Here is a 23,954-nt window from a genome sequence, read left to right on the forward strand (position 1 = left end):
TCACAAAAAGATTAGCCTCTGACTGTACATCACTCCTTGCTACACCAATACAATCAGCATGGGAAATGTTATCCTGTAAGAGGTTAGGGAGAAGATGGAAGACCAGGTGGTGCCGGAGACCTGAATTACAGAGGTTTATTTTCCATGAAGTGTGACTTTTATTTTCTTTTTAACTTTAGGAAGCACTGCTGAGTCACTGCCTGGGGAGCTTCCCTCACTCTGAGCTTGGACGGGCCTGTGACAAGGATATGGGAGAACTGGCATTTCTTTGGAGAACCTAACTCAAAACTAAAGCAGCCTGCCCATACAGTGTCCCATGTCTGGGCCCACTGAAGGCACAAGGAACCACAGGAGACCTGTGCAGTTTGGCCATTTGGGTATAGGAGAGCAATCCACAAAACATTTATCACCTGAGGCTCCTGAAGGGACAGAAGCACATAATTTTTGCTGCTGTAATTACCCATCTGTCTGGAGTTTTGCAACTGTGCTCAGAAATGCTGTCGCCTCAGCAGGACCACGTGGGTTCGCATTGATGTCATGTACGTGCCCGTTGGGATCTGCAAAGGAGGCTTTCTGTGCTTCAGCTCCCTGAGCAGCCTCAGCTTTTTCTGAGTTAGGAAGCAGAAGGTCCAGGTTTCCTCTCATGACCAAGAAGCTCAGGCATTAATTTTGGAGCAGGAGATAGGACACCACCTCCCCCCAAAACTGCTTCAGCACAGGGGAAACCCAGAGCTCGAGGTGGAGCAGGCAAAATCGTGCAGCGCACAGATAAATGCTCTGACCTGGCACAAAGGACATTGATTGTCCAGATTTTCTAACAGGAATAAGATCCACATTTCATATCATTTTCAGTAAGTCATACAGCAACTCTGCACGTTTGCTGCCTCAGCAGAAGACAGATGCAGTGTCCCTCAGCACGAACCGCCCTGGCAGGATGGGTACATCTTATTTGTGTGACGTGCACTGCCACGTGCCCTCCTGATGCTAGGACACACCAGATTTCATTTTTTCTGGCAAACAGAGCTGGCGAGCACCATCAGATCTCCCAGTGACTCCCACCCCTCCCCGAGATGCCCTCCCTGAAGCCCCGGAGAAGGGCGCTGAGCACACACATGTCACCAGGCCTCACAGCAGCGACCGAGCCGACAAGCCCGTCAGGCTGACATGGCAGCCAAGGGGCCTGAATTCAGGTCACAGACAAAATGAATTAAAAGCTTCTCTTTGTCGCAGCATCACTCCCTCACCCACAGCCTCATCTTCGGCACAGCTGTGTGTATGCAAAGACAGGGAAAACTAAACACAGACAAGGAAAACTAACCCGCTGCTTGAGGAGCTGTGCCTGGGCACAACGGCTCCTAAATCAAGGTACCAGACGTCAGTAAATTAGTCTAGCCACAACAGTGAAGCTCTCAATTGTTTCTGCCCACGTAGTCAATGACAGAGCTGTGTGGGATCTTATCTTAAATAAAACAATAAATAAATAAAAAGACAACACAAATTTGGACTAAATGGAGGTCACTGGCATGTGTCAGGTAAAACAAAACACCTGGCTGTATTGCTGCCTGGCTTATGCTCCCACTTCACCTCCTACTCTACAAAGAGGGAGCTGTGCGTGGAAGACATGCCCTCAGGGTGACCGACAGCCTGCAAGCAGAGGCTGCTCCCCTGAAGCGCCAGCCCAGCCCTTGGATAGGCCTCCCCCTGTCCCCTTGTTAACTCAGAAGAGATTTACGGGTTTATAAAGCACGCCAAACCCCATGTTTACTCATTACTGAAGTCTGAACTTCGGGATGGATGGGCAGACCAAATGTGAGCCTGGCAGCTGAAGCAGCCCCTCTGTTAGGGGGGCAAAGGGACAGGCAGCAAACCCGGACAGACAGAGCTTTGGGGTTGGGGTGCTGACAGAAGGGACCTGGAGATTTAAACCATGAAATTTCCCATGTTGGATTCCTCCTGGCCACCTAGGGACTGATTCTCTGTGCTCTTTATGGAAACAAATACAGCACCATCAAAGCCAGCAGTTCCCTAGGGTCTCTTCTCATGGGTCAGCTTTGCAAAACTCTAGATCTGTGGCCAAGCATTTGGCTGAAAGGCAGCAGCAACACACTTTGCAAAACCTCCTGCTTCCCACAGGGACAGTCAGGTCCCAGCACCCCACCTTTGAGGGCTGGGCAGCTCAAACAGACGAGGCACAGAGGAAATTCAGCACAGGTTTAAAGCACCCAGAGGGGTAAGGTAGAGTAGAGCATGGAGAGGCAGCAAGAGAATGAGATGGGCAGGATGGGACGTCCAACCTGAAGACATCAGCCTGCAGAAAGGGGGAGGCTGCACGTTAGAAGCAAGTGGGCAATGAAGGTCTGTGTATGTGTGTGTAAACATTTTATATATTTAAAAATATAAATATATAAAGAGAGGTGGGAGCAGGTGCTGGATATCCACAGATGCCAGGAGTGGCAGTGGGCCAAGGTTACAAAGGAGGAAGGAGAAGCCACCAGGGGGGCAAGCTACTGAAACCTTTGGTCCCAGCTTTATGTCTGCAAAGACATAATGCTGGTCAAGGTGGTTGGGACATGCATGCAGGTGACATACGTAAAAATGGAGGATTTCTCCTCTTCCCTGAATTTTACAGTTGATTTTAGATCATGGATTAAGACAGCCAATTTAGGCATGCTTTCCATGGCACTTTAGCCTGTTCCATAATCACTGCAAGATAGAATTTGGCTTTAAACCCATCATTTTTCATCCCAGGGACAAAGCCTGTTTTCACCCAGTGTGCCAAGACAGTCTATGAGATTAAAATTATATTTTTTGCAAGATTGTCGAGATCCTGCCTTCAAGGGTCTCTTTTCTAATTGTTTTTGGCGACTGCCAGCCTTGCACGGAGCAGTGTTAACTTCAAAAGTAGCGTAATCTTTTTAAAAATATATTTTTAAAATCAGAGAAAGAGAGGAGGCTACTTAATTCCATCCAGAAAATCATTTCTTCTTCCTGCCAAGCAGCAGTGGGAGCGCAGGCCTTGGAGTTCACGGTTCAAGAGTGCAATCATTTGACATGCAGTCATTGCCAGGAGGGGAAGGGAGGGGAGGCCAACCTAAGCAGAGCCTCTGCGGCTCTGACCTTCCGAGAGAAAATCCCAATTTGCAGAGCTATTCTTCAAGGACCTGGCTTCACAGACGTTCATTGTATTAGCTTTCACCTGGACAATCCAAAAATAATGATAACAAAAGTATAAGGTTGAGAAGTTTGGACCTAAGCTTATAAAGTTCAGGGAAGGAAAGAGGGATATTCCCTCCCACCGCTTCCCCTAGCCCCAAAAGCTCCCATCACTTGGATTTTGGAAGATTTAAAACTTTTATTTTTCAGTCTTAATATTTAATTAGGGTGCTTAAAAATGCAGAGGATCAAAATGACAACAATGAAACACACGCACACACTGGGATTAGGCTGACGCCTGGCATTGAAAAAACCCCCAAATGACAGAACATACTGCGGTAATTCATGCTCGTGACATTACAGCGATTGGCTTTTAATGCACTCACCAATAAATTACCACTGTTCAAACAAAGCGCTCCGAGGAGACAGATGGACAGAGAGGAACATTCAAGGTTCTTGATTATTTATCAGTTGGCTGAAACATCGAGAGACCAAAGGGAGCGCGGCGTGTCCTACCCCATGAATCACCTTGCAGCGAACAAGTTTATGTCCGCATAAACGTTAAAGTGACATTTCCACGACAGGAGACAGGGAAAGGATGAGCAAACAGAGCAACTTAGCCAAGGCAGCATTAAGGGGCCCCACGGTCTGGCTGTTAAATAACACAGCAGACCTGGGACGTTGCATTTGTCATCTCCTTTGTGGACTTTGCTTGCACCTCAACTTTTTGTATAAGCCCTCAGTAAGAGAAGGAGTCCAATCTGAAAAGTCACAAAAGTACCTGATTTCCACAGACAGCAACGGAAATCTAGCGTATGCTTAAAGCACTCCAAATCTGCATCCTGGATCTTCCAGTCCAGTTCATGAATCAACTTCTGTCAAGCCCCACATGACAAAAAAGCTTCAGCAATGCAGGAAACAAACCCAGAGTCCCATTAGAGGGACTTCATTAGAGGGAAGCCATCAGGCTGAATGCATTCCAAATTTCAGTGCCACCATCCTTAATTAAAATTAAGGGTGTTTACCACCTAAATTATTCTTCCCTCCTTGCCCCATGCTTTTTCCAGGATGCTCCGTGTAGCCACCTAAGCAGCTTAAAGACTTGGCCTTTCATGAGCTCCCGTTTTGGCTCCCCCACGCTGTACAAATGTTGAACCATGGAAATATCACGCTGGAGAACAGCTGAACAGAACCTTGTCTCAGGTTGCATTTGTAAACATTCAGGAAACAGTGATTCTAGATATTTCCAGTATTTTTAAATTATAAATAAATAAAAGAATAGAATCAATGTTTCTGCCCCAAATCACTCAGTGTTTCAAGTTCATCCATTAGTGGTTAATAATTGCAATGTGTAATGATCAGCTCGTAAGCGTGGTGTGATGGGCACCAGGTTGGTAGCAAGAGACACTGATAGGAGACAAAGCACCCAGCCAATGGTGCTAAGAAAAAAAACCTGAAAGGTTTGTAACCTTCTGCAATACTTACCTTTTCCCTCCATCATTCTAACGTTCGTTGTGTATTACTGATTCATTGCTAAAGAATATCGTTAACTTCACAAAGACATTCTTAAATGCATTTCATTCAAGGTGAAAATGAAAGCTAACAAAAATCAGAAGGCTCTGCTGACACCCACACTCGATAGCACCCTTCTCACCAATGCAAACAAGCTCAGGCTGTGTTTGCTCTGCTCTCGATGACAATATATGCAATAGTTTCTGCGTGAGCAATGGGAGATAAGGACGCCTGGAGTTCTGAATTGCCACTAGTATTTTGGGACCAAAAATTATTGCTTATTTTACTTTTTTTGAAACCTTCCCTTCATCTTCATCTGTCTTTCATATGATAATTTGAAATACTTTCCCTAGACTTTCTATCTTTTATAAAGATGAGACAAAGCCTGAGACATCCTGTAAGCATGGTGAATGTTTGCTGTGGATGCATTTTTAAATAAACATCTTATTCGAGGATCCCAGTACACAGTGTTAAAGTGGGACCCATCACGGTAATTCTGTGCATTTCTGCCCAAATATCTCAGTACATCTGTGATGTTGCTGCGTCACCTAATGTTAGCATGTGCGATTTATAGGCAAGAAATGGAGATAGAGCGTGCTGAAATAACTTGCCTATAGCAATATGCACAGGGAGCCGATGCCAGGGCTGGGAATTAGAGCTCAATTGATTTCTCGTATCCAGCCCCGTGCATAATTCACTAGGTCACAGTGGCACAGTTTAAATATGGGATTAATTGTGTGTTCATATAGAAACTGCTGCTCTTTTGGTCCAGCTTGGTGCAAAGTTGGAGAAGGAGATGGGTATAGAAAAGAAATTAAGGTCCCTGGAGTAAAATCCAGGGAGGGGGATGAGAAATTAGGCAAAGAGCTGGGAGTGAATGCTTCTGGGGTCTTGGGACTGATTGCTGCTAGCCCAGAACTGCACAGCTGCCTTCAGCCCCAGGGCCACATCCCCGAGGTGCGGCCACACACAGCTCACATGCCCAGGTGTCATGCTGCGATCTTCTTTGAGTTACAGGGAATAACGAGTAGGAACAGGCGAGATGACAAACATCTTATAGACGTTAGGGTGAATGTCTCCAAGGCAAAATCCTCGCAAAGGTCTGGAAAACAAAAATAAGTGAGTCAGGGGAATTACAGCTCCCCCATTTTGTGGGCAGCCCATCGTGTCCAGCACAAGATTCCTCCTCCTATTTAGCAGGTAGGTGCTCCTCGTCCTACCTGCTGTTGCTTTCATCTAGCTCCCGGAGGGAGAGGCAGTGATTTCGTGCTTGCTGGGAAGATGCTTCCCCTGAGCACATGCAGCATGAGCAGCTTGTGGTACCCAGCAAAGCTCCACTGAGCCACTTACACTTAGCTGCATGTGTAAGCACACAAACACTACAAATATTCCTACTTCTCCTGCTGGAACGCTGGGACCTGCCTTAGGTTCCTGAGGTCCCCTTCACTCTGCTGGAACAGAAGAGTGAAGAGGTCCCCTTCACTCTGCTGGAACAGAAGAGGACTTGCAGTGCTAACCAACTTAACCACATGCCCTGTGGTTGGGCCCCAAAGCAATTGCCCAGGCGTGATTAGCTTGTACACCACATCTGAAGACATTGGGGCACTCAGAAATTGTTATCCCAGCTATATTTCCCACCGTAAGACCTGCAGCAACACCTGCCTTAGCTTCTACACCACAAATGCTCCTCATCTTCCATCTGCTCCCCTCTTTGGGACCTCCTTGGATCTGGGCTGTCTACCAGATACTTGAAAAGCAGCACAGGGCTGAAAGGAGAAGCACAAAAGGAGCTCGAGTCAATGCAACACGGTTGGCTCTCCAAAGGAGGTCAGGACTTGCTATCAATTCCTAATGGTTCGGTTTTCCAGTACCTCAGTGATCACCTCATCTTCCTAGAACAGCATCAAGACTAGCTCTCTCCAAAACTAAATAAATAAAATCCCTTTTCTGGACAGCCCCATGGAAATATTTACCTTCAGAGTTCATTTAGGAATAAGTGCAAACCATGGTTGCTCCCATCAGCATAGGTAAAGGCTCAGCTACAGGTATGCAAACGCCATTCCAAGTCAGCAATTCCCCTTTAGAAGTCTTTGTAGAAGGTGGTCAATATTTAAGGTCAGTGTTAAAAATGAAAAGCCTCCAAGTTTTTTCCTCCCTGCCCTCCCATTAAACCAGTAGCTCCCAGTAGCTCTAACCAAAAGTACAGAAAGAAAAAAAAAATACCCATTAAAAATGTTTTTAGTGTTTGCTCTTGTGGCCCTAGAAATTTTTTAATTCATTTAGCCAAATGCATCCAACAGAATTATTTCAGAAACACTTCTGACCATGACCTTATTTTGTTGTTGCTTTTAGAATAGTATCCTCCAATGTTAGGAGGAGAGGGGGGTGATCTGAAAGGAAGAGAACGCTTTGTGTCCATATTACATGTCACCACCACTTTGTGTCCTTATGATATGTCACCACATGGGTTTTTTCCTGTTCCCAGCCAGTCCGTAACAGATTTCTGAACCGGCAACGAGGCTGGAAACCTTTGGGCATGCTGGGGACACCCAGTTCTTCCAGGCCCCTCGTGCTCGGGTGCTTTCTGTTCACAGAAATGGAAATCCCTTGGCTGGTCCGCGAGATGACTTACAGCAGATAACTACTGACCAAAGTCATTACGAATCTTGCTCATCTTCACAGGGTCATTTTGTGATGCACAGATACGGCTTGCCTTTGGGCTGCAGCCAAAGCAATATTAATAATTATGAAAAATAACTTCTGCTTTGCACAACATTGCAAATCTGCAGTGCCACATCTGGAATTAGCCTTTTTGCGGTGACAAATTCTAAACAACAAACATTCATAATACAAGCCCATGAACTATTGGCTGTAAGAGATAATAAATCCTTCAGCAATATGAGGAGGATAGAGAAAGCTTCCTGGTACAAATATTGTTAATTCTGTCTGTGCATTAAAATGGCAAGCTAAGATCGCTCTGCTTAGCAAACACAATGAAACCTTTCACAGAAAGGGGTTTATAGAAAGGGAAAATACCAAACTATAATGCAGGGCATTTTGTCACAATGCGGAAAGGTCAAACACTCACAACCCACTCAGTGGAAACGCACAGAGGATTGTTCCCAGAGCCAGCCAAAGAGGAACAAGAGCCTACGGGACTGGCGTTGGGTAGGGGCGACCAGAGCAGCGAAGAGTGGTGAATGAGAGCTTTCAGCAGCGCTCACCTGGAGGGCTGAACACCACCAAGGGCCCAGAGACACAGCTGGGCAGCGCCCTGATGGCTACAGCTTGCATTGAAACAATGATGAGGGTTAAAGTTCCTCCCTCCACATGCACACACCCCCAGCACTTTCACGCAAGGATGTTCCTAATGCCATTGTCTACAAGTGGCTTTACAGCTCCAGAGGAGGAGGAGGAGGTAAATAAGCCCAGCAATTATTATGCAAAGTGTTCTGGATAAATGTTAGTTGAGCCATACGTTCACATACCATTTTAAAAATATTTGCATCCATAATTATTATATATATATATTTTTCTAATACAATATAAGGCCTCCTAGCACTACACCACCAGCAAGAAGCCATCTTCTACTCACATTCACAATCCTGGGTAGAGCAGAATATAGAACCATTTTTATGCTGTTTGGCTCTCAAAATCATCATCAAGTGTTCATTCAGCTCCTTATGGGCAGGTGTCCACCTTCCAGCTCTGAGACATTCAGACTCAGAGTCCGAAGTACTGGAATACTACACGTTACAAGTAAAAGACTGGCATCCTGTGGCCACCTAACAAAATCTAGAGTTTCCTGGGGGGAAAAAAAAAAAAAAAAAAAGAGAGAGAGAGAGAGAGAGAAGCAAAAAAGCTTCATGATTTGAAGACAAGGGACTGCTCAATTGGATTAAATTCCCAGGGGTAAATCTTTTAGCAAGAAATTAGAATTGACCTCAGTTCTGGGGGCTGTGATTTAGTGCTGTTCATGCTGTGTGGCTAGGCATGCTGTTGACTCGTGGGTTGGGAATTTTTTAAAGGACAGAGTTTTTCAAAGCACAAGGGAACTGTTGGCATACCTTACTGGGAACATAACATTTAGAGCCAGAAATGTTGATAAAAACGGTAGATTTTTCAAAGCCTTCCACCACAAGAAAACAAAACAAAACAAAAACAGTGGGTATGTAAAAAGTTATGCTCTGCAAAAAGCCAACTAGTTAAAAGGAACAAATACTTCAATGAAGACAAATGATAAAAAGTAAAGTAGGAAGCACAAAGAGTTCCAGCCAGGGTTAAAATATAGACAATGGAGTTCAATCAAAATGCTGCAAACTCCAAGAATTAAGCATAAAGAAAGTAACTTGAAAAAATAATAAAATCCCAGGTGTCAGATATAGCTTTATTGTTAGATGTTAATGCTAACATTGCAAGCAGTGATATAAAAAGGCAGCGCTATTTAAGAGCACCAGTGGGAGATATGAATCAGTGAGGCTTTTTTCTAGCAAATTCCCCCAGGGACTAACTCTTAGATCAATATTATTTAATGCCTTATCAATGTTGTGGATTTTCATAAAAGAGATCTCTGTAGCTGACATAGATTGGGTGGTAGCAAATAATAAGAACTTGCTTTTACAAAAATAAAGTGTTTCTTTTTAAAGGATCACAGTACAATGAAATCAATTTGAACATAACCAAATGCAAGGAAATCCTTCTGTCAGAGGGGTCTCAGTTCAGATTCATTTGACTTTGCTGGGGGAATGAGAGTTTTGTTTCCTGGGTGCTTAAGAACAAAAAAAAAAAAGGGGGGGGGGGGGAGAGATAGGAGAAGGGCAGAGGTTTTAAACTGAAAGAAGATAGATTTAGGTGGGATATAAGGAAGGAGGAATTCTTCACGATGAGAGTAAGACACTGCAACAGGTCAGCCAGAGAAACTGGATGCCCCATCCCTGGAAGTGTTCAAAATCAGATTGGATGGGGCTTTGGGCAACATGGTCTGGTGAAAGATGACCCTGCCCATGGCAGAGGGGTGGACTAGGTGATCGTTAAGGTCCCTTCCAGTTCACACCATTCTATGATTCTACGATATGAACACGATTTTTGATCCAAAGGATTTGGGTTAGAGATAAAAAATAAAATACTGAAGATCTGTGATACGTTGCCCAGACTCACGAGTCTAACAGTCATTAATTATAGAAATAGGACAGCAAATGGCTGGTACTTTTGACAAGGCCAAACACAAGGAAGATTGGGAACCATGGGAAGCATCCTCAGAGCATGCCCAGGTGAGCATCTGCACAGAGCTGCTCCCGAGAAGCTCTACATGGGCACTCTTTATGCATATTAACAGTTTATTCTCTTCTAAAACATTCACATGTAGGCATGAAAAGCTCACACACATCCTCAACTTTGCAAACCCTAGAACTGGGAACAATAATCTCATTGTTACATTTCTCAGCTAAGAGATACCTCTTTTCAGTTCTTCTGTTTTAAAAAAGAATAAGGCACCTGCATGCCAGTAGCGGCTCTTTGGAAGCCAGTGCATTTGTAAATCCATTCTCAACTCTGGAAATATATTTGCTTAGACAATATCTAAAAGCGTTAGCTGTAATTTTTAAGATGAGTCAATTAAAAGGAGACAACTGCAAGATGTATAAATTCTCTTGATTTGTTCCCATTTTTGCAGTCAAATAATAGATCTAGATTCTTGAAAGCTTTTTCGTTATTCATAAAAGGTATATTAAATACTGTTGAGAAAAAAATATGACATCCAAGGCAGGCCAATAATTTCTATGTATGCATACATAACAAGTACACACAGCTGGACTCTGCCTATGCAGTGGTGAGCTATGGCCTCAGCTGACTGCCACAGCCTCAGACTGTACCTTGCGTGACAGCTGCCCATGACTATGTTTAACTATCAATGAAGAAATCCTTTCAGTCTCAGAGGCCAGAAACTCGTTCAGCCTTTGTGATCAGAGATGTTGCCAAGTGCTTTTTTATTGTTATTATTGCTATTTCTCTGAAAGAAGCCTGAATGAAGAAGTGTCACTTTCATAGGTCTGGGTCCTCCATCTTCCACAAGTCTTTGTTGGCATCTTCGTCCTTGATTTCAATGCTCCTTTATATCTGAGACCTCTGAACCAAAGCTGTAAAGAACTTTCAGAGATATAATAAGTTTCTTGAAGTTTGCTAGAATTAATACAATTCATTTCCCTTCTGCTGCATCTTTGCATTGTGCTGTCACTTCAAACAGAGCCCACTTAGCTTCTTCTGGAAGATTTTAGATGTCAAGGCTATGAGGTTTTTGAGCCTCTTGGAGCGGTTACAATAGCAATCTCATTTCAAATAGATACTTTTTAGACAACATCTTTACAAAGGAAAACTCCTAAAAATGTTTTTCAGGGTGAATTAATAACTGAGTCACAGAGCAACAGGTTCATCTAGCTTGAAGAGACTAAAATATTTGGTATCAGGCACAGAAACTCAGAGAGAACCAACACTTAATTCAGTGCTTCTGAACAGACATAAAAGCATCATCTCAGATCTGTGTATACAACATAAATAAATAAATCCGTCCTCCAAAAAAAAGCAAACCTGACTGTCATTAAAGATTAACCAAATATAATTTAAAAGAAAACCAGACATGAGAAGAGCTGTTTTGTACAGTGCCAACCCTGCATGAAATGCATTACCAACAGATATGAAGACTTCTCCAAAGTTTTTAGTCTCAAGCACCAACCATGCAAACGCTGGTGGATTTTTTTCACCTTGCTTATGAAAAATTCTCTCACACATTGTACGGCTTTGGTTCGACTCTTAGCGAAATCTATTCCTGTTCTGCTGAGCTCAGTAGGTTCATGCAATCATTATGTAGTCCTGGAGGACTGAAGATCTGCTGAAGAAGGTTTTTTTCTCCAGGCCAGAAAGGTTCCCCCTAGACCCAACCAAGCACAAGCTAACAAGTAGGAAAGCTTGAAGACATCAAGCAAGAAGAGCCATCCAAAACTCTACTGACCTTGGTTGTGCATCTGTGACCGATGGCTTCTCAGTTGTGTGTTTAAGAAGGGAGTGAGCAGGGCAGGCAGCAAAAGGGGCTGGGGTTAAAAGCTCAGCAAGGAATGACTAGACAGGGGTGCAGAGAGAGTAAGAAAGCCTCTGAGAGGGGCAGGGAGCAGACATCCCATGGTGACGACTCTCTGGAGAAGAGGCTGCTCAGAGCTTCCAACAAGCCAGAGAAAGCACAGGGTTGATGTAAGTCCTGGTGGAAAAGACCCGCACAGGAAGAGACATAATGGGCAAGGGAAGAGAGTGCATAAATATTTAAGAATTCTCCTAGACACTTTGAATTCTAATTAAAATAATTAAGCATTCTGGCTGACATTCTAGTAAAGCTTCTGAATTCAGAAAGCCATTCGTGTTTTGTTATGCAGGCTCACCGTGGTGAGAGGTTCAGGTATTTCCACCTCAAAGCACCGACAGCTTCCTGCAAACTAATTCAGTTCCTAGCTGGTAGAGGAACAAAGCAGCTAAGAGACCAAAAAAAAAAAAAAAAAACAATGCTTCAAGCCAAAAACAAGTCCAAAAGGTCAGACTAGACTTATCACAAAATGATCAGATAAAAACTATTTGAGAAATTCTGTGCAGCTACAAAGATACCTTTGGAACTAAACGTTGCAAAACACGAGAGACATCTTTTAAGAGTCCTGTTAAGCTGGGAAGCGTTTATTATTTTTTTCCCAGCAAAGGCAAAAAAAGCAAAGAGGGAACGGCTCCCTAAGAGTCACCACCATTAACATACAGAGCTACAAATAAAAAGATAGCGGGGTTTTGGTCTAAACAATACCAGAAAATAAGCATCGGGCAGGAGATGCAGGCTGGGAAGGTTTTGTGAAGTGACTCATCTGCGGGCTAATGGCAAAACTGAGCATCTGTTAAATGCCATGGATATAAAGGTAGGATTTCTTCCTTGCCTTCAAGAGTAATTTGGACCTTGGCTCCTCAAATTCTATGAAGAATAGCAGGTGCTAAGTCACTTGAAAAGTTGGACACGAGCTCTTTGACCTGCTTCAGTCATTTAAAATAATTAGACCCAACTTCCTCAGAGGAGTACTGTCATGGAGAGTGCTCCTTCAGCACTGCATAAGCGTTGAGTGTTTGCTTTATGGCTGGAAACAATTCCAACCCCATGACAATTGACTGCTACCACATTGCTTACAGAGAAAGGAAAGAATTGCAAGACAGGAGTTCAGGCAGTTCACCTTCCTTACTCTGAATATAAAACCCTTAAAAAATTACTTATAGCCACCCAGCGACCTCCCCAGCTCGCGGCTGAGGCTCGTAGATGGAAGCACAGTCTGAAGTTTACCTCTGGAGACATCCACTGGGGCGGCCAACTTATCGACTAAGATTTACTGAACCCCCTCCAGCAAACGGTGCACACAAGGACAAATCCTTCTGCATAAGGTACTCAGAGGACTAGCTAGCAAAGGAAATTTAAAAAAAAAAAAGTTCAACTACTTTGTCAGCGGCTGACACGAAAGCATTTTCAAAGGTACACCTAACTCTCCATCTTTGGGTTGGTAGTTAGGCAATTTTCTGTTATTAATCCAATCTGATGATAATTAGAAGTCGCGGAAGCTTGGCTTCCCTCCTACAAGCCCCATTAGTCCAGCTGGAAAGGAAATTTGAGGTCTCTGCATAGGGTCATTCTAAATATCAGAACATGATTCACTTCTAAAGGGGGAGGCAGGCAAGGGAGTCTGCCTTTAGAGTTAATAATCAAGTAATTATCAAGGTGGCATGAAATGTTATTTCAGAACTTGAAGGCCTCGGTAAGGAACCACTTAAATGAAGAGGGAAAAATATCACCTGACCAACCCTACGGAGCGTAACAGGGGGGTTACAACAAAAGTGATCTGCTTATATGCCTAAAATCACGAGTTCTGAAAGCATTTCAAAGCATTTCAGACATAACGTTTACTGATAAATGCGTGCCTAGAGTGACACCGTTCACTGAAATTATGCTGCTTTTTTTCCTTCATAATGGCATTTAAAGAGCAAAACTATTTTCTTCCCTGCTGAAAGTTATGCCATCGGGACTTTTCTCCGCGGGGAGCAGACAGACTGCACAACTTCCAGTGGGCTGACTTTGCAGATGCTTAAGCCAAAGAGAATTTACGCTCTTCCCCTCTTCATCAGTGTTTGATATAACTTGAACAGAGCATGGAAAATTGGGAGAGGAGGCAGTCGTGAAAACTGAACGCTTCCTTGAGCATCACCCCCAAACCAAAAACCAAATGAAACCCCACAGACATCACCCAGGAGGAGCCGTGAACATTCCCAGGAGGCGAGGGGCGCGTTTCACCCGCTGTGAGCCTGGGTGAGCTCAGCAGAAACCGAGCACGTTAGAGAAACAACTGCCGGAGGCAGGCCGTGTGCTGCCAACCTGGCTGCGTAACTACTGGAAAGAGAACACCTGAGGTTAATGCTACATTTTTTACACATTACATAGCAAAATTACGATTTACGGCATCAAAAAGGTTGAGGCACAGCTTTGAACAATGGGCATACTCCAGCAGCCACGAATGACTTTGGGTAGCTGTGATTCACTAATTCTGTGACCGCAAGACTGATCTTTCTTCCTTCAGTCGCTGTGTATCATTAAATCTTTACAAAGAGCACTGAGCCCAGCCGACCAATAAAGGTTGGCTTGTTCCAATGTGCTGGCCAGCACAAAGCTCTCCAATGGGGGGCAAAAACTTCCAGGTTTAAAAAATAATTTAAAAAATACAAAAAAAAAATACACGAGGCATTGCCTAGGGAAAAGCTCAGCAAGCCGCTTCACATCCCAGTCCCTCAGACCATGGAGATGCTGCTTTTCATGACATGGGTGCTGCTTAGTGTGCAGCACAGCACAGCTACCAGATAGGCCTTCAAAAAGCATTTATGATCTGTTTTTATACTCATATGCAATAATTTTCCATTTTATAATCTCAAAATCATTTTTTTTTGTGTTTTTTTTTTTTTTTTTAAGTGATTTCTTTGAAGCACTGCAACTTGAGAACAGACTTGGAGATGGATCAGAGGATACAATGAGTTGATCCTCATCATGGGCTACCACAAGAATTGGAAACAAGAATTGGAAAGAAAACTCATTCGCTGGAGTAGCAAACAGGTGGACATCTCTACTGGAACTGAACTAACTGCGAGGGAATTGATCTGATACAGTAAAACCTGAGGAACAGAAGGGGACAGACCTGTGAAGGGTGTTATGGACACAAAGTTTGAACAAAGGCTGCCTGATGGCAGAAGTATTAATTCACATCCAATAAAGATCATCTAACACAGTTACTTCCTTTGGAAGTTGATCAGTGCGTTGCCTCTAAGGAAGACCGAGGGCAACAGGACTCTTAAAGCCTTTTACTTTTTATATTTTAAAAAGATACCCAGTTTGTTCTAGGTTGCTTTCATTGAGCATGTGTCCAGTAACCTGGGAACTGTTGACTTGCAGGATGGACCAACTCCTCCTCCCCTTAGAGTACAGATTCTCCATGACACACTTCAGCCTGGACGTTGCTCGACTCTCAGAGGAAGAAAGGGGTTATTAGGAAGGGGTTTACACACAAATCCAACCCCATTCCCAAAAAGGAAGGCAGCTAAGTATCACCACCTTTGAAAATCCAGCCCTTCTGCTTTAAAGTTTCTTGATTTTTAATACAAAAAACGCACATTACTGCTGGATACAAGCAGACTATTCAGGCAGTAAAGCCTTCCACTTAGCCATACTGCAAAACCCCAGTCTTCATATAGCTGGGTGCCAGCCTGCCTAGAACTGCCGCACGACCTACCCGGCAGGAGTACTGCAGATAACTTCCTGATTTTGGTGTTGCTCCCAGGGATGGGCTCCATACTGTCAGTTATCTGTGGGGGAAACGTCTGGGAACGGGTAGGTTTCAAAAGAAGGCATAGATTAGAGTATATCCTCTAACAGGGCTCTTTTCTCTGTTATGAAAATAGCAGAGATCTATTTTTTCCTAATGGACAACACTGCAGATGATTCCAGAAGATGCTGTTGAACTGGAAAATGCTCTAAGTTTGGATGGTTTAAATGAGAAAGTTTCACTTGCAGTCTTCTTAAGTGAGGAAAGGAGCACGAACGTCTTGGTTCACAGCACCAGCTTCAGCTCTCCGACTCATTTCAAGGAGAAAAATCTGACAAAAGCGATGCATTATCAGGAAACAAGGAGGCATTTACCTAACCAAACCAAGCATGTTGTAGCTACATCTGACCTGCTGCCAGTCTGAGCTGGCACATTTTTGTGGCACGATCCAGCATTGTGCAAAAATGCTTGATCGGTCCTGCGTGTAATATCGCCTTTGTTGCTTAATACCGAGCAGAAGCAACCTACGGCTTTGGATGGCCGAGACCGTACAAGTGCGGTGTCCTTCGCCAATTGCTAAATTAAATTGCTTTCTGTCAGAAAAAAAAAAAAAAAAAAAAAAAAAAAAGGAAAGAAAGAAAATCCTGGAGAATTTCTGACCAGCTATTATATGGAGAAGATAACTGATTTGTTTGAATTTGCACATTGTCTAGAGAGAGGCAAAGCTGAAGAGGCAAACAGCAACCTCTGTTATTAACTGCTTTATCATGTTCCCGATGAACAGCAGCAAAAAGGCATCACAAAACCTCGGGAAAACAAGAGCTGGCATATTATCAGAGCAAGGAAAGAGACAGAAGAATCAAGCACAGCTCACCTTGACAAGGCTGACAATAAAACCTTCAGTAAAACAAACATACCCCTCCCCGTCCCCCAGAAAAGAAAAGACAGAAGACGTTAGGTTCATTTTCAGATTATTCTGAACACATCTTTCCCAGATCTTCTAAAATCGCCATTGATTTTCTGCTAGCACGTTACCTCTGTGAGCACCAAGACAGTCAGCGTTCACTGGGAGACTCTCATCGCTCAGGAGAGAGATGCCAAAAGAAGTCCTCTTGGCACGAAGGACCAGAAAACGGTGTCATCTTCCCCTGCATCATACCTGGCAGCCATTTAAAGGCTAAAGCTAGTGACTGCAATTATACACCTGGGTGCATTTGCTGGCCTACCTACCCCTCCTCATTGCAACTATGCCATTAAAAGCATTTGGATTGCCTCAAAATCCCCCAAAGGAAAAAATAAAATAAAAAATAATAATAAAAAAGCAGCAAACTCTGCAGTAACTTCACGTCATCTGAAGAGCAGCCTTAACAGTACTTGGTTAAGTAACTGTTGAGCTATAACTATGCTACATTTACAGAGCTTTGCAAAAAAATGCAGTATATGAAGGGCTCCAAAAAAAAGAAAAAGATTATACTTTCCTCTCACTGAAGTACTGAAAGCAGAATGTACTCTGCTGGAGATGAAACGGTGGGCGTCTGACGGCATATTTTAACTGGTATTCTTCTTTGTGCATGCAATGTAATGCCACCCAAGGGGGAGATTAAAAAAAAAAAAGTCAGTAATTTGCAAGTCCATTTCAAAGTCATATCGAGTATGATGTGAAATTCAGGATAGGATTCTTGAGAGAAATCTCCTTGGAAAATGTGTACGTACCTCGGGGAATCTTTGGATTTGCTTCTCCACACTGGAAGGCTGCGCTGTCTTTCAACATTTCCATGTTGTTTACTCTTTGCATCTAATTTTGGAACTAGTGAGCGGTTTATTACAAAGGTGTATCTGACTAGCAGTAAGGTAGTCCTTTTCTGTAACCTCCGAGATTTCTGAAATCCCTTAGTATTCGTATTGCAACTTCTAGTTGTAGTGAGGAATTGCTTTCTGGTTAGGGATTAATCCTGCTGGCAGGTGTTATGGAGGCAAGCAACATTTACATGTGTGAAAGACCTTCCCTTATGGTCCTGGGGGGAAAAAAAAAGAAAAGAATTGCCTGCATTGATCTGATCATTCTCAAACAATTGCGAAGAATATCATGCTTTGAGGCTTTCGGTAATCATCAGCGGGGATTAGGAGGGAATACTCTCCTTAATAGACTTCTGGCTAAAGGAGTTTTCTCTTTCCTCTGTGTCACCTTCCCTGAAGCGGTACAGACAGGCCACAGCTGGATCTGGGGAGAGGGAAAGATTAAGATCATTTTCCCGAAGTCATATTCTCTTCCTCGGATGCCTGAGTGATGGTGATGCTTAGATCCAAATTCATCACCGAAGCTGACGTCAGACAAGAATCTTCCCGCGGGTCCCAGCAGGAGCAGGAAGACTTCTGTCCTCGCTTGTAGCGTGCGTGCTTTGATTAGAGAGAAGCGGTTTGATCACATAATCAAATCCCATTCATGGAAAAGGCTAGGAGTATCAGCGATAGCTGCAGTCTTTCCTGTCTTTTTCCCGGGGCCCCAACAATTTGAAGGATTTCGGTCTCCTGCACACTCCAGCAGTGAGGTCTTGAGATTTAATCTAGTGTCAAAGGAAAAGCAAACGGAGAAGTTCACAGCATACGACTGATATGATTTCCTTTTGCTCTTATATTCTGATTAATCTCACTTATTTTTTGCCATGCAGAGGTTAGACATCTATCCTCATTTAGTCTTCCGTGTTCTTTGTGTTAGTGGACATAACTGATTCTCCAAACACTTACCCTGAAACTGTCTCACTGACCGTAAGGAGAGCCATGGCGGCTACCTTCCACAAGAAACCTACAATTTGTACAGCTCAAAGCAGGCAAATTGTAGAAAATTATTAGGAAGAAACCATAGGGGAAAAAAAAAAGAAAAGTATTTTATGTTGATACTTCCTGCTTGACTGTTTTCAGATCAAAGCAAGCAGTGACAGAAGAGCTCTTTGGAGGGTATCTAATCCATTACGCCAGGATGATTCCCTCCTCCAGCCAGGCACTGGCACGGCTGTGCCTCACTGCACCCTGCAGCGAGGGTGCTTCTTACTGGCACGAAGGGCGGATTTCAGTCTGGCACTGCCTCGAGTCGGGTTTGTCCGGTTCGATGAAAACCAAAGCGTGCTTTGCTCTGCAGACTTGGTAAACGAGGCTTTTTTATGCACTACACCGTACCAATCCTCTTCTTTTGAATCAGTACTGGGTGAGATTATTAGAACAAAAGCAGAAAATGATCATCACAATTTATACTCCTAGCTTTCACAAAGGATAGGATCATGTTTAGCAGTGTGATCAACTATAATCAATAATCTTGCTACTTCTGTAATAATGCAAACGCACTGTACAGATTGCATCCCTATCGCTTAGTCCCAAAATAAACATATATGAACAAATCAAATAGGGCATGCAGATATATATAGACACAATTATGAACAACCATTTGTGCAGTTTTGAGCTAATTGGACAACAAAAAAATAAAGACAAAACAACAGAAGCTTAATTATTATTATTTTAACGTTAAAAATACAGTCACATCAAAATAGGGTACACAGTTATAAAACTGTTGCAGATGACATAAGAAAATAATGTGTATATATATTTTTATATATAAAAATCTACAGTATTTACTAACGCTGATAGATATTTTAGAGCTTTGTGTTGCTTGCACAAATGAATTGTACAGCCTTGTTACGAATTACAGAACCATCGTTAAACACTGCGATTATTACACTTAGCCACAATATTATATACATACATTTCTAAGCTGCTGTAAGCAATCAGAACTAAGGTAAGCCCAAGTCATATTTATCTTCACAATTTTAGAGTTTCAGTGTAGTGCTTTGCTACTGTTACTTCGCTGCAGTTTGCGACTCTTAAAATATAAAATTGCCCAGTTCATTAAAAATTACATCAGACACATCATATACACAAAAAAAAGGGGGTTGAAATATACTAAGTAAATGTTACTTCCATTTGTAAAAATTGTTTTACTTCTGTACCTTAAAACTTACAGAGCCAACCTGCAGCAATAATAGGCACTAAAGCTCATTCTTTAAAGGAAAATAAAATAAAATCCATTTCTATGTTTTCAGTTAACAAATCTTACAGAAGAGAACAGGACAACCTTCGAATCCATTCAGAACCGATGTTGCTACCGATGCTAGGTACTTAAGGATTAGAAAATCTCTCTGTTAAGCACTCCAAGGACCTCTTCTGGCGAGATCCCTACCCGCCTCCGGTCCCCTTGGTTTCAAGGAGAGGTCAGTGCATCCCGCACTGCCTGCATGGTCCCTGGCAGCTCACAAGGCTGCATCCTCCGCGTGCCACTTCAACCTGCGTTTTTGTCACCCCCTGTTCATTTTTGTCACCCCCAGTTCACAGTCAACGAAAGGAAAAGCAAACACAAAGTAAAAAAAAAAAAAAGGCTGCAAACGCTAATTAAAAATACGTTACCAGGAGTCTAAGGTTCCTATTAACAGTCAGGATGGTTTTAGTGTACAAAAAAACAAACAACAGTCTCTCAGCAGCCTGAAAGCACAGCAGCACATGCCCTATCGCAGGCACGAACCTACTGGCTCTTTGGGGAAAAAAAGGGCAAAACCAAAATGGAACTGACATGACAAAGCTTAAAGGAAAGGACACTGCATATGCGCACGGCTCAGGGAATATCAAGCCATGAGCGAGTCTCAGCCTCCTGCATGTACTTCTCAAGAGCATCAAGGAGCTGGTAGTTCTGATACCTGTGAGATTTGGCCTTGCAACCAATTTGTTTAGCTTGACAGCATGGTGTGGCAAAAGGGTGCAGCACCATTTCTGGATCTGGCCTTGCTCTCACCGTGCCCCAAAATTTTTCAGATTTCAGACATTCTGACGGCAGGCTTAGGTGCAAAGGTAAAAACTCTCCGCTTTCAATTCACCTAAGAAACTAGAGACTGCCCTGGATTTTCAGCACCATTTCTTAGCCAGATTATAAAGACATTTTTGGCTTTCTGCTTTTGCCTGCCTGCTCCTTCCTGCTGAGGAAAATGACAAACAGTAGTCAAAGGAGAGGAAATTAACTCTCACATAAGTTTAAATTAATCATCCCAAAGTATCTCCCCTGCCCAGAACAGATACTGGGATACTGAGGCAGCTGTATAACAATGACAGAAAATCCCATTCAAAATGAATGGCTTCTCAAATAAATTATAAAGAAAAATTAATATGAAATAAAGGTACTTCACAAGCTTTGCCCAAAGTTAAATGCAATTTACATTTAAACTCTTTAGCTCTTTTTCATATGCATTCGTGTATATAAGTGCACACTCGCACACGCACCCACACACCTGTACAGTGCATTACCAATGTCAGTCAAAATAAAACCTGTGAATGTGTTAGGTTTTAGGCAGAAAGATCATAACACGAGTTATTTAAATTTGAGGGAAAATGACAGTATTAGCTATACTGTGTATATGATCTTATTGCTATTGCTACAACTATGTGCATCAGATCACTTTCGAGAGCTTCGATGCAAGTCTAAGAACTCAACTAGCCTTCAGAGAAAGCCTGAAACATCTTTGAAATAGTGTTGTTATTGTCATGTGAACTGCCCACATTTCAGAGAGGAAATGAGGTGGACTACTGCGAACACAGTAATGCATAACTGAGTTTGGTTCTTGCCACTTTAGTAAGTACAGACAGATTCTCAGAGAAGCACAGACTCATGCATAGACAATCCATCATTTCGATTTCGGTAGTGTTGGGCTTGAGCTGATGGACCTGAATATTGGTATTGTGGTGAACCATGCTCTTCAAAGTTTGGTGAAGTCCTGTATCTTATCTGACCGTCCACAGAAACAGAGGGAAGACCATGGTCTTGAAACGGTGTTGCCTGAAAATGCTGGTATTTCTGGAAGTTATCCAAGTGACCCGTGTTAATGTCTTGGCTCCAGGGCTGCCTGTACGGTTCGTGTCTATAAACATATGCAGCATCTGGCCACTTTCTATCTTCTGGTAAATAGTCCACAGGAGGGATTATGAATTTGACACCTGGGGGGGACCTCAGGTTGCCGGTATAGGCATCAACGGGGGCTACTTCTATCCGAGCAGGGGCTGGGGAGAGAGCATTTTGGCGACTGGCAGGATAGGAGTTCACTTGTAATTTATCTGGAGAGTAATCTGCTGAAATAAAAGAACCATATGGCCTACCAGAAGGGCTGGTTCGATTCCCGTGGTAGTGCAGAGGTATGGAACTTGTATTGCCTATACTGGAAACGTGCTTTGGAGAATTTCCATGATAAGTAGGTGGATTATTATAAGATGGCAGTGGCTGTTTTACATTCAGTCCATGAGGTGGTCCATCAGATGGCAAGGAGTATTTTGGAGATCTGGGCTGGGAAGTGAAGGTGTAATTGTTGGATATTTTTAATGGAGCAGGTATTTTATCAGCTTGTTTTCTTGGACTATTTGAATATGCGACGTGCCTTGGACTCTGTGGATGAGCTCTCTCAAGCATCTCTTCAACAAGATTCTCATTCTCAATATCAGCTTCTGGAACATTATCATACTGCGACGCATTAGACCCACGCTTACCTTCATCAGTATCCAAAACCCTCATCTTTTGCTTTACATTCAAAGGCTGTGTTTCTGCAGAGCCTGGTGGTGAGCCTGAAACTGAATGATTTATTGGCCTTCCTTTCACCTCTGCAGTAAGTTTCATTGTCTTTTCAATTATTTTGATATCGGATGGTTTATTCCACTTAGGTACAAATTCCCTTCTTGTATTTGAAATAGCATTAGAATTTTGGTTAGCAGCTGCATTATCATATTGCCTTGAGTTGTCTTGCCCCATGGGCTGAGGCTTTCTTCTAGCGTCTACCTCAGTTTTAGACTGTATACTCTGTGTGTCTATCGGTCGAGACTTCTGCTGTTTTAAGGAAGGTTGTTTCTCCAGTGAATTAATTCTTTTTCGGTTATTTGGTGAACTTTCCGGTTCTTCTCCAGAGGATGGTCTCCTCTCTGTCCTTCTCGTTGTTTGTGTACCAGTGCCGTTCTGTCCATTAAGCATTGGAGTGGAATTAAGCATAGCAGGCTGAGGTCCTGATGGAATTTGCCCCAATGGCTTCTTTGGAAATTCATCTTCTTTACCTAAAGAAAGAACAATAATAACAAATTCACATGTGTATAGAAATAATCTTTGTTGGTCATGCAAGCAAAAATAACTAACTCAATTATCTAAACCTCTCTCTGGATAACCATTCTGTCAAAGACCTCAAAGGTTTTTCTGTATATTAACAAATAATTTGTTTTGGCTCTTGGCTCAACCAGTTACTCTAGTCTTCCTTTCTACAGCTGATACAATCTTGCCAAGCTTTTCCTCATTGACATCGCTGATGAAGAGAAAAAAATAATAATTTTCCTACGTGATATTTTGGCTACCTTACCTACTCTGTACCTATCCCTCCTTGCACTGTCCTCATCACATTAAATAAACTACTTTCTCCACTTTAAAGATCCTTTCTGATATCCCTCTTCCAATCCACCATCTTCCATTCAGTCATCTTTTACTGTACGCTGCTGGCAAGCTATGCTATCTGCTCTGCCCTCACATGTACAACCTCTCTAGCAGACATCTCTGAACTTTTTCTTGCTTTTTTTTTGACTGCTTCTTCCCATTAACATCTGCAGTCATGTCCTTGCCCCTCAGCCCCTGCTTAGGGGATGTCCTTCTCTGTATTAGAAAGTGATGCCATAACAAGAAGACTCATCAGAAGAATCATCATTTTGGTCAGTTCAGCTTTCTATCACCTATAGAACAACTTAAGTAGCTAATACAGAAATTGTCTAGATCATGATTTCAAATGAGCATTCAAGTTACAGAACTAGGATACAACTGGCAGGTTCTCCCATTTTGAGCTCAACACATCACAACAGCCAGTGCTAAACATCAATTACGTGGAGATTCAGCCCACATTGCCACTACAGAAGGAATAAGGAAGTGTTTCATTGCTGGATTTTGTTTATAGAACAATTTACATCAAATTTTCCACACCAGACTTTCCTTAGCACCCAATATCCTTCATATTCTTAGCTATTGTCTTTTACCACCCACCATCTTCTTGCATGTGACTTCTTTAATTGTGCAATCCATTCATTTCCCCCATGACATATTGAAAAGGTCACATACTTCTCATTAAATTCATTAATCTGCATTTTATTTATTTGATGTTCTGTATTTCCAGAAAAACAATTTAAAAAATAAAAAACAAAACTTATGAAGTCAGCACAGCCAAACAAATCCTACTATTTATCAGTCTATTAAGTAAAAGCCCTACTGTATGCAGAAAAAAAGGAAAAGGCTATTCTTAAATGTTACACAAAATAAAATATATAAAACAGCCACAAAACAATTTTAATTCCTGCTTCTCCTGCTTCTTCCTAAAG

At 42.7% G+C, this 23,954-nt stretch overlaps 1 protein-coding gene across 5 annotated transcripts in view; it reads right to left on the minus strand.

The window, feature by feature from the left end:
* Positions 1-19,022: 19,022 nt before the first annotated feature.
* The window catches only part of USP6NL (USP6 N-terminal like), a 115,928-nt gene continuing 110,996 nt past the window's right edge, over positions 19,023-23,954 (minus strand). For all 5 annotated transcript variants that reach the window (XM_035332364.1, XM_035332356.1, XM_035332360.1 and 2 more), the window contains one exon: positions 19,023-22,658. In XM_035332364.1, the coding sequence (XP_035188255.1) occupies positions 21,217-22,658 (1,442 nt within the window). In that variant the 3' untranslated portion in view covers positions 19,023-21,216. The remainder of the gene's footprint in view (positions 22,659-23,954) is intronic.

This window comes from Oxyura jamaicensis, chromosome 1 (genome assembly GCF_011077185.1).
Source record: "Oxyura jamaicensis isolate SHBP4307 breed ruddy duck chromosome 1, BPBGC_Ojam_1.0, whole genome shotgun sequence".
NCBI lineage: Eukaryota > Metazoa > Chordata > Aves > Anseriformes > Anatidae > Oxyura > Oxyura jamaicensis.